This window comes from Oryzias latipes, chromosome 7 (genome assembly GCF_002234675.1).
Source record: "Oryzias latipes chromosome 7, ASM223467v1".
NCBI lineage: Eukaryota > Metazoa > Chordata > Actinopteri > Beloniformes > Adrianichthyidae > Oryzias > Oryzias latipes.
The window spans coordinates 25,874,956-25,884,956 of NC_019865.2; the positions used below are offsets into that span (position 1 = coordinate 25,874,956).

The 10,001-nt window shown below is 45.5% G+C and overlaps 2 protein-coding genes across 3 annotated transcripts; one reads left to right on the top strand and one right to left on the bottom strand.

Moving 5' to 3' along the window:
* Positions 1-2,076: 2,076 nt before the first annotated feature.
* Positions 2,077-4,838, bottom strand: LOC105354455 (tubulin alpha-1A chain). The gene is made up of 4 exons (XM_023956946.1): positions 4,682-4,838; positions 3,523-3,745; positions 3,293-3,441; positions 2,077-3,206 (listed from the first exon to the last, which is right to left on the bottom strand). The coding sequence occupies exons 1-4, from the start codon at positions 4,682-4,684 to the stop codon at positions 2,226-2,228; spliced, it is 1,356 nt and encodes a 451-aa protein (XP_023812714.1). The 5' UTR covers positions 4,685-4,838; the 3' UTR covers positions 2,077-2,225.
* A 2,080-nt stretch (positions 4,839-6,918) lies between these two features.
* On the top strand, positions 6,919-9,883 carry LOC101167538 (tubulin alpha-1B chain-like). Of its 2 annotated transcripts, none has more exons than XM_023956945.1 (4): positions 6,919-7,051; positions 8,219-8,441; positions 8,523-8,671; positions 8,758-9,883. In XM_023956945.1, exons 1-4 carry the CDS (start codon positions 7,049-7,051, stop codon positions 9,736-9,738), a joined length of 1,356 nt encoding a protein of 451 aa, XP_023812713.1. In that variant the 5' UTR covers positions 6,919-7,048; the 3' UTR covers positions 9,739-9,883. The 2 variants fall into 2 exon arrangements, with proteins under 2 accessions (XP_023812713.1, XP_020560565.2); XM_020704906.2 differs by lacking the exon at positions 6,919-7,051 and adding an exon at positions 7,841-7,861.
* Positions 9,884-10,001: the final 118 nt, after the last annotated feature.

Below are 10,001 nucleotides of genomic sequence, written 5' to 3' on the forward strand. Positions count from 1 at the left end.
TCAGAAACAGGGCCAACATCAGTCACCTCCTCTACATGGATGACATCAAGCCCCAGGCAAATGGCAACCTGGAGCAGGCAACAAGGAAAGCTGCAACAACTAAATACCTCCAACGGGTAAGGCATTTTCTGAGAAGCCACCTCAATGGCAAGAACAAGACCCGGGTAATAAACAGCTACACACTGCCAGTTAAAGATACCCTGCAGGAATAATAAGATGGCCAAAAGAAGAGATACAGACCACAAATGTAAAGACATAAAAGCTCCTCACCAAACATGGAGGGTTCCATCCCAAATCCAGCACCTGAGACTGTATGCTAGCTGCAAGGAAGGAGGCTGAGGACTAGTGAGCGTAGAAGCCACTATCCAGGATGAAACATCCAAGATGCATGACACATCAAGCTCAAGGCCCCAATTGACAGTGTGCTCAGTGAATGTCTCAGACAATGGAGGGCAGAGGATGCAGTGCTGGAGGACAGATACTCATGGGAGGACAAACCCCTGCATGGGATGTACCACCGGACCATAACTGAAGTGGCTGATATCAAGAAGTCCTACCAATGGCTAGAAAGGGCTGGCCTACAGGACAGTACTGAAGCGCTCATCCTGGCAGCTCAGGAACAAGCCCTGAGCACCAGAGCGATAGAGGCTCAGATCTACCACACCAGACAAGACCCAAGGTGTAGGCTGTGCAAAGAGGCGCCTGAAACAATCCAGCACATAACTGCAGGGTGTAAGATGCTGACAGGTAAAGCATACATGGAGCGCCACAATCAAGTGGCTGGAATAATATTCAGAAACATGTGTGCAGAATATGAACTGGAAACCCCAAGATCAAAATGGGAAACACCTCCAAAGATTGTAGAGAATGAAAGGGCAAAGATCCTGTGGGACTTCCAGATCCAGACTGATAGGATGGTAATGGAGAACCAACCAGACATTGTAGTGGTGGATAAAGAACAGAGGAAAGCTGTTGTGGTGGATGTGGCAGTGCCAAGTGATGGGAACATCAGGAAAAAGGAACATGAGAAACTGGTGAAATACCAGGGACTCAGAGAAGAACTGGAGAAAGCATGGAAAGTGAAGGTGACTGTGGTAATTGGAGCACTCGGGGCAGTAACCCCCAAGCTGGAGGAGTGGCTACAACAGATACCTGGAAAGACCTCAGACCTCTCAGTCCAGAAAAGCGCAGTGCTAGGAACAGCTAAGATACTGCGCAGGACCCTCAAGCTCCCAGGCCTCTGGTAGAGGACCCGAGCCTTGGTGAGAAACCACCCGCAGAAGGTTTTATAGTTTTGTTTTGTTTTTTTAATTTTTTTATCATAACAACAACAATAACATAAATGCAAATCAGTGTTTAGTGAAGAAAGACTGTGGCTTCTAGTGGGTTGTGTGGAAAGCATTTAGTTATTTCTTACAAGTAAACAATTGGAACTTTATTTCCTGATAAAGGATTTTAGCTCAAGCACCTGGATGGCTCAGCTGGCAGTGTGTAGGCCTGACACATAGGAAACCAGGGTTTTGTTTTCCAGCAGATTTCAACTCCTTATCTGTTAGTTCAGAGTCCACCAATAACTGTTAATTGCTGCAAGCTGAGTGGAGAAAGTAGTAGACCTGGACCAGGGAGCTCAGGTAAAAGGGGTATGCAGAGTTGGCCACTCATATTGTAATGATGCTTCATCAGGATAAATATGACCTAGGTCTAACTGTTTTGACTTTAAACAGACATTAAATTTGAAAGATTAAGATACTGAAAGCACAAACTTCTGTGGTTTTATTGGAAAAATGGTGCAGAAAGACCCAAAATTTACTTTAACATATTGTGTGCCTAAATGTTAAAAGAGACGCTCTGTATCCAGATTCACATTATTTTATGGTTCTTCTAAATCTGATTGTGAACTCAGGAAACTTTTAGCCTTTTTCAGTTGTCACTTTGTGAGCTGCAATGCAGCAAGGTTTCTAAAAAAGCTCGTCTAGGACTGAAGAAAGTAGTCCTGTTTGAGGGACTGAAATGCATAAGCTAGGTTGTTTTCAGCTCAAAACTTAATTTTTTAAGTGAAAATATATGAAGACAAACAATCGTGTGAGAGATTTTATTCATATCAAAACCAGTCTTGACATTTTCAGGAGGTTTCATTGAACATCTTAACCTTTTTTAGAACAACAAACATCTTTTTGGAATGCTTGAGCCATTTCCTTCCTCTGTAACTGATTCCTCCTCCTTGTTTAATACTCTTCTCCTTCCTCCTCTCCTTCACCTTCAATGGAGTCGACTCCAACCTCCTCATAATCCTTCTCCAGAGCCGCCATGTCCTCTCTGGCCTCAGAGAACTCTCCCTCCTCCATACCCTCACCCACATACCAGTGAACAAAGGCGCGCTTGGCGTACATCAGGTCAAACTTGTGGTCCAGCCGAGCCCAGGCCTCTGCAATAGCAGTGGTGTTGCTCAGCATGCACACCGCCCTCTGGACCTTGGCCAGGTCTCCACCAGGAACTACAGTGGGCGGCTGGTAGTTGATGCCAACCTTGAAGCCAGTGGGACACCAGTCCACAAACTGGATGGAGCGTTTTGTTTTGATGGTGGCGATGGCTGCATTCACATCTTTGGGCACCACGTCACCACGATACAGAAGACAGCAAGCCATGTACTTTCCGTGGCGGGGGTCACACTTTACCATCTGATTGGCCGGCTCAAAGCAGGCATTGGTGATCTCAGCCACTGAAAGCTGCTCATGGTAAGCTTTCTCTGCAGAGATGACGGGGGCGTAGGTGGCCAGAGGGAAGTGGATACGTGGATATGGCACCAGGTTGGTCTGGAACTCTGTCAGATCAACATTGAGGGCACCATCAAAGCGCAGAGAGGCAGTGATGGAGGACACGATCTGGCCAATAAGCCTATTCAGGTTGGTGTAGGTGGGACGCTCAATGTCCAGGTTCCTGCGGCAGATGTCGTAGATGGCCTCATTGTCCACCATGAAGGCACAGTCAGAGTGCTCCAGGGTGGTGTGGGTGGTCAAGATGGCGTTGTAGGGCTCCACCACAGCAGTGGACACCTGAGGAGCTGGGTAGATGGAGAACTCCAGCTTGGACTTCTTGCCATAGTCCACAGACAGACGCTCCATCAGCAGAGAGGTGAAACCAGAGCCAGTGCCTCCACCAAAGCTGTGGAACACCAGGAAGCCCTGAAGACCAGTGCACTGATCCGCCTGAAGACACACAAGAAAACAAATGCCAGATACTGTTATTGCACCACTACGAGACAAACACAAACACATGCTCTGATTGTACCCACCAGTTTCCGGATCCTGTCCAGAACCAGGTCGATGATTTCTTTACCGATGGTGTAGTGTCCACGGGCGTAGTTGTTGGCAGCATCTTCCTTCCCGGTGATCAGCTGCTCAGGGTGGAACAGCTGCCTGTAGGTCCCAGTGCGCACCTCATCTGACAACACGACAAATCCCTTTAGTTTTCACAAACTCCAGCACCTTCATCAGAACATGTTCATCTGGAAGAGATGCTCACCGATAACCGTGGGCTCCAGATCTACAAACACAGCTCTGGGAACGTGCTTTCCAGCTCCAGTTTCACTAAAGAAGGTGTTGAATGAGTCGTCTCCTCCTCCAATGGTTTTGTCACTGGGCATCTGGCCATCCGGCTGGATCCCATGTTCCAGACAGTAGAGTTCCCAGCAGGCATTGCCAATCTGGACTCCGGCCTGACCAACGTGGATGGAGATGCACTCACGCTGTGGGGAAAACAAACCAAAAAACGAGAGAGAGAGAAAACTGTAAATAAATTACTAAAACCTTTGGACTACAAGTCTTACAAACTTTGCTCATAGTTTGACTTTTGAAAGTAAACTTTTTTCAAATATAAAATGTATTCATAAGAATATAAGAAAGTTTTCCCATTGAATATTATGGATTTATTTGCTAATGTTTTCGTTCTCTTTATTATTTTAAGAAGTTAACCGATTGCCCTTCTGCGCGGCGCAATGACCTCCTGAGTAAACTTCGTTGCCAGGCAACAAGCCCCGACGCAAACTTCTCGTTTCTCACATTTTAACTTAAAACAATTGAGTATCTGTTGTCCTCGGTTACAACCCGAGGACAAAAGGCGGCGCTCCTCCTGCTGGGGTCTTTGGGGGCAAACAAAACAGCAGTGTCCGTTTTCCATCATCCATAATTAATCAACGCCGCCATGATCTGCCGACAGCGCGTTTCATGAAGTGTTCCTGCAGACAAAGTTTCCTTGGGTACAACAACCTTTCCAGGAGTCTTTTTTTGTGTCATCATTTTTTATTTTTGTATTTCGTCTTCTATTTAAATTCCTGCCAACAGTCAACTACAGACAAGTGATGACTCGGAGAAGGAGGGGAGCGATTCGCCGCAGACTCTGCGGATTGTCCAGCCCTGAAACCCTCTTTTGTTCATCCTACCCGCCACGTATATCGGCCCGAACCGAGCCAGAACACCTCCCAAATTCTGCAGACAACATCTGCTGTACATTGAAAAGTTTAGTCATCTAGGTAAAGTTTGGGTTTACTTACATTAACATTCAAATTTCACTCTAAGTAACAGTTTTCTCCTTAGTTCGTTACTTTTCTACAAGTGGAAACTGGACATTAACGTGTTCATCTTACTGAGTGTTTATAAAACAATAACGACAAAAAAAGTCTTACCATTTTGTTTTTCTTTTTTTTTAAGTGATGAGAGAGGATGGGAGAAATTCCTCGCCGCGGAGTCTTACGGTTCGACTGTTATGTGGTCGAAGTAAGAAGTAACGTCGCGGAAGGAGATGACAGCTATTTATATTCATGTCAGTCCTCGTGCCGGTGGTTTCTGCCATTCTATTGGTCACTTCCATGTCCGTTGGTTGTTCTTTAGAGATTTGCGGCTTCCAATTGGCTGAGTGCTCAGCTCTTTTTAAGAACCGCCCCCAGGACCCCACCCGACATCCTCCCGCGTCATCCCGCCTGGAATCATGGCGTCTGTGCCAGAGACAAAAAAAAATGCCATGTAATTGTCCACCCAATTTTTAATAAGTTGATGTCCATGTCTTTTCACATTTTTAACTTTTAAGGTGTGGGCACATACAAAATAAGAATTAATGATGTTGCAACACTAAACTGGTTGAAGTGAAGATCTCTTTAAAATATTTAATTTGACTAAACTGAAAGATAAACTGTTCAATTATCTGATTTTTACACTTTCACTTGTGAGTTTGTGAAAACGCTATTTAACCCGTTTTGGTGTGTAAAACCACAACATTTAACACTGTATTCTAAACGTCTTCCTCCTAAAACTACTCTCCATTGTTCATTTTATTTGCAGGCTCTTCAATGTGTCTAACATTTTTGCATGTTGCCTGGGCATTTCACTGTCACAGTGGCCGTTTCCCTCAGATTTAGGAGCTTCAGCTGTTGCAGGTCCCACAGGATTGATGTAGGCCATAATGCCAGCAGAGCAATCCACCCCAGCCCCCCACTCCCAAGGTTTAACGGTTACTAGGAAATGAATGGAGGAGTTGCTTGGATACAGGCCGACATCCACACAGACGCCTTTATCCGGCAGTCACATGACCTTGCTAAGCCACAAAATCAAGAGGCAGAGCTGTAGCTGTCGGTGAATTGAGGCGATCTTTATTGTAAAATCTGCTGGAGGGGTAACGCCCTGCTCCTCCTGAGGATGGGTTGCCCTCTCCATCAGTTTTGACCAATTCTCAAGTCCAAAGCACATAAATGGTTCTTTATCTTGGTTACTAACAACAAAACCCATCTGTGACATCAGTCATCAGACATGTTACACCTTTGGATGTGACCTGAGACGCCTATGGATTCGGAGGCAGCATTGGGAGTCTTTTCAGTCTTGTTAAAACAGATCATGTCACACGCATGTCATTAAATTTCCATCTTTGCATTGTAGTTTATGATGATTATCGAAAAAAATACCGAACAGTTTAATCTGTTCAGGTTCAGTATAGTCTTGAAGAGCGCTGCCACACCCATTGCATTCTTTCTTATACATTTTCCTCTCAACAAGCTTCAGTTTTTTGCAAAAAACGTGTCATTTTTTTCCGTCATGCAGCTGCACAGTTCGTTTGACTTCTCCGTTATGCGGCAGCTCATCCGCGGCACATGGAAAATGTGCTGTGTCCCTTTGCTGGGGATCAAGTTCCCTCTTTGGAAGGATGCAACGCAGCCATTTTCAAAGGACCACTCCCTTTATCCAGCATTCCCATCCTCCCCTCTCATCTTGCAGCTGCTCCTCAGCCTCTCCCTGCCTCACAGCTGTTGCCAGGAAGAAAAAAAGGACCCAACTGACAACACTGTCCGAAAAAACAAATAGTCCCCCACAACCTCAAATGAAACATGATTCAACACATTTCAAAGGGAAGACATTCAGATGACTGCATTCTGCCTGCACCCATAAACTGCAAATCATGCAGTTTCAGTTCCTCAACAAAGGTCAGAGCCAGAACGGAAGATGGCCTGAGATCAGCTCCGAGGCAGGCAGGCAGGCATGTGATCAGCACTGCAGAGAATCCAGGACAAAGAGGGAGGAGCGCCTGCGTGCAACCTGCATGCAGTGTGCATCCTAACACACACACACACACACACACAGGCATCACTCTTTGTTCTCCATTATCATACGTTGTGAATTTGTCTTTGAGTTAAATAAATGAAGCACATGAGCTAAAAGTATCACACACAGTTATGAAGTAAAAATAAGTTTGCTTTCTTTGATATCTTTTTTTAATTATTATCTTTTCATTTAGATGGTTAAAATGCTTTGTAGAGATGACATTTTCATTCACACCAGTTTGCAGAATTGCAGATCTGGGCAGGCATGAAGGGTTTTTTTTTTGTCTCCCACACAGCAATCCCTGCCCCGCTTGTATAAATCACGACGCGCCGCCCTCTCATTCAGCAGTTGTTGCATCGACCCCGCTGGGTACAACACGCAACGAGAACACCCCATTTTTTTAACAAAGCCTTTTCTTGGCATTTTCTCCTTTTCTTCTTCCTCCTTTCACCCTAATCGGAAATATGGTGAGCCATATTTGTCATTTTATAAATGAAAGTGGAGTCGTTTTGTTTAATCGGATTGAGGCTTTATCACGCATTAGTTTGCTCTACATCACATTTTCTACAGATGTTATGATCATAGAAGATATTTTTATTAAACTGATAGTGAAATGTGCGTGTATAGTTGTGCCTTTGGAGCGCAGAGTGATTGTTTTTGCGGCGCACAGTGAGTGCCTTTGTGTTAGAGATGAGAACAATGACCAATGAGGATAATCAATAAAGTCCTATTTTATTTTGAAGTACATGCAGTTTTTGTGGTGGTTTATTGTGATTTATAGACGGATTAAAGATAAAAAACCCTTTAGTTTAATAAGCTGGTCAAAGCAGGCAGGGAGGAGGCGGCAGTCTGGCTGTGGATGGATGGAGACGCTGTTGTCATTTTTAATTCATGGGATGCAGCGATACATCTTTATTTCTTCAAATTAAAAACACAAATTTAAACAAAATTGTTTATATATTTAGTGAAAAACACCGCACACTTTGGTCTTTCCATTTAAATTGGATTATGAACAGACTCCCATTGTTGGAAATTGACTGTACATCTTTAAGGGGAGCAAGTGGAATATTCCACGCGCACCTTCCCAAGAGCGGATGCATTTGCATTTGTGCTTAGGCATTCAGAAGACTAGGATGATGGGGCAGGGGAGCGAAGAAAAAGACAAGGGAAGGAAAGATGAACATCCTGCGATGGGAAAGGCTGATGTCAGACATTTCTGCGGATTCGTGGTGCAGGGAGGCTCCTCCTGCTGCACTGCAAGCTCCTTCTAGATGGGGGTGGGGACTATATATGGTCTATATATATATTAGGGCTGCACGATATGAGGAAAACTCGCAATTTGCGATATTAGTGATCAGTGTTGCGATGACAATATAACAACATTGGAGGTGAACGTCTAACATAAAAGGGCTCCATCCGATTGGACAAATGCATAGATGGATCTATTTGATTCTAAATCCTTCAAGAAGCCATAAGATTGTTTTAGCACATTTAAGGTTACTATTTATTGCAATTTGCACAGGTTGATATTGCTATAAGGATATGTTTACAATTTACTGTGCAGGGTTAATGTGTCTGTGTCTGGTTTTCATTTCATTTTTGACGGGGTTGGTTTTTCTCTTTCTTCCACACAGCGTGAGTGCATCTCCATCCACGTTGGTCAGGCTGGTGTCCAGATTGGCAATGCATGCTGGGAACTCTACTGTCTGGAACATGGGATCCAGCCGGATGGCCAGATGCCCAGTGACAAGACTCTTGGAGGAGGAGACGACTCATTCAACACCTTCTTTAGTGAAACTGGAGCTGGAAAGCACGTTCCCAGAGCTGTGTTTGTAGATCTGGAGCCCACGGTTATCGGTGAGCATCTCTTCCAGATGAACATGTTCTGATGAAGGTGCTGGAGTTTGTGAAAACTAAAGGGATTTGTCGTGTTGTCAGATGAGGTGCGCACTGGGACCTACAGGCAGCTGTTCCACCCTGAGCAGCTGATCACCGGGAAGGAGGATGCTGCCAACAACTACGCCCGTGGACACTACACCATCGGTAAAGAAATCATCGACCTGGTTCTGGACAGGATCCGGAAACTGGTGGGTACAATCAGAGCATGTGTTTGTGTTTGTCTCCAAGTGGTGCAAGAACAGTATCTGGCATTTGTTTTCTTGTGTGTCTTCAGGCGGATCAGTGCACTGGTCTTCAGGGCTTCCTGGTGTTCCACAGCTTTGGTGGAGGCACTGGCTCTGGTTTCACCTCTCTGCTGATGGAGCGTCTGTCTGTGGACTATGGCAAGAAGTCCAAGCTGGAGTTCTCCATCTACCCAGCTCCTCAGGTGTCCACTGCTGTGGTGGAGCCCTACAACTCCATCCTGACCACCCACACCACCCTGGAGCACTCTGACTGTGCCTTCATGGTGGACAATGAGGCCATCTACGACATCTGCCGCAGGAACCTGGACATTGAGCGTCCCACCTACACCAACCTGAACAGGCTGATTAGCCAGATCGTGTCCTCCATCACTGCCTCTCTGCGCTTTGATGGTGCCCTCAATGTTGATCTGACTGAGTTCCAGACCAACCTGGTGCCATATCCACGTATCCACTTCCCTCTGGCCACCTACGCCCCCGTCATCTCTGCAGAGAAAGCTTACCATGAGCAGCTTTCAGTGGCTGAGATCACCAATGCCTGCTTTGAGCCGGCCAATCAGATGGTGAAGTGTGACCCCCGCCACGGAAAGTACATGGCTTGCTGCCTGTTGTTTCGTGGTGACGTGGTGCCCAAAGATGTGAATGCAGCCATCGCCACCATCAAAACAAAACGCACCATCCAGTTTGTGGACTGGTGTCCCACTGGCTTCAAGGTTGGCATCAACTACCAGCCGCCCACTGTAGTTCCTGGTGGAGACCTGGCCAAGGTCCAGAGGGCGGTATGCATGCTGAGCAACACCACTGCTATTGCAGAGGCCTGGGCTCGGCTGGACCACAAGTTTGACCTGATGTACGCCAAGCGCGCCTTTGTTCACTGGTATGTGGGTGAGGGTATGGAGGAGGGAGAGTTCTCTGAGGCCAGAGAGGACATGGCGGCTCTGGAGAAGGATTATGAGGAGGTTGGAGTCGACTCCATTGAAGGTGAAGGAGAGGAGGAAGGAGAAGAGTATTAAACAAGGAGGAGGAATCAGTTACAGAGGAAAGAATTTGGTCTAGGATTCCAAACGGATGTTTTTTTTCTTCTGGAATATGTTGTTCAGTGAAACCTCCTGAAAATGTCAAGATTGGCTTTGATATGAATAAAATCTCTCACATGATTGTTTGTGTTTTTTGCTTATTTAAATATATACATGTGATTATGATCTGTTTTTTTTTACTATGGTTCAGAGTTTTTCAAGTAAGTCATCCAAAAGTAAAACTTTATAAAGCTAAATTA

Coding starts and splice junctions, on each gene's coding strand:
- LOC105354455 (XM_023956946.1), bottom strand. Junction 3,442..3,522: donor TCTGGAGCCCACGGTTATCG/GTGAGCATCTCT, acceptor TCGTGTTGTCAG/ATGAGGTGCGCACTGGGACC. Junction 3,207..3,292: donor TGGACAGGATCCGGAAACTG/GTGGGTACAATC, acceptor GTGTGTCTTCAG/GCGGATCAGTGCACTGGTCT.
- LOC101167538 (XM_020704906.2), top strand. Junction 8,442..8,522: donor TCTGGAGCCCACGGTTATCG/GTGAGCATCTCT, acceptor TCGTGTTGTCAG/ATGAGGTGCGCACTGGGACC. Junction 8,672..8,757: donor TGGACAGGATCCGGAAACTG/GTGGGTACAATC, acceptor GTGTGTCTTCAG/GCGGATCAGTGCACTGGTCT.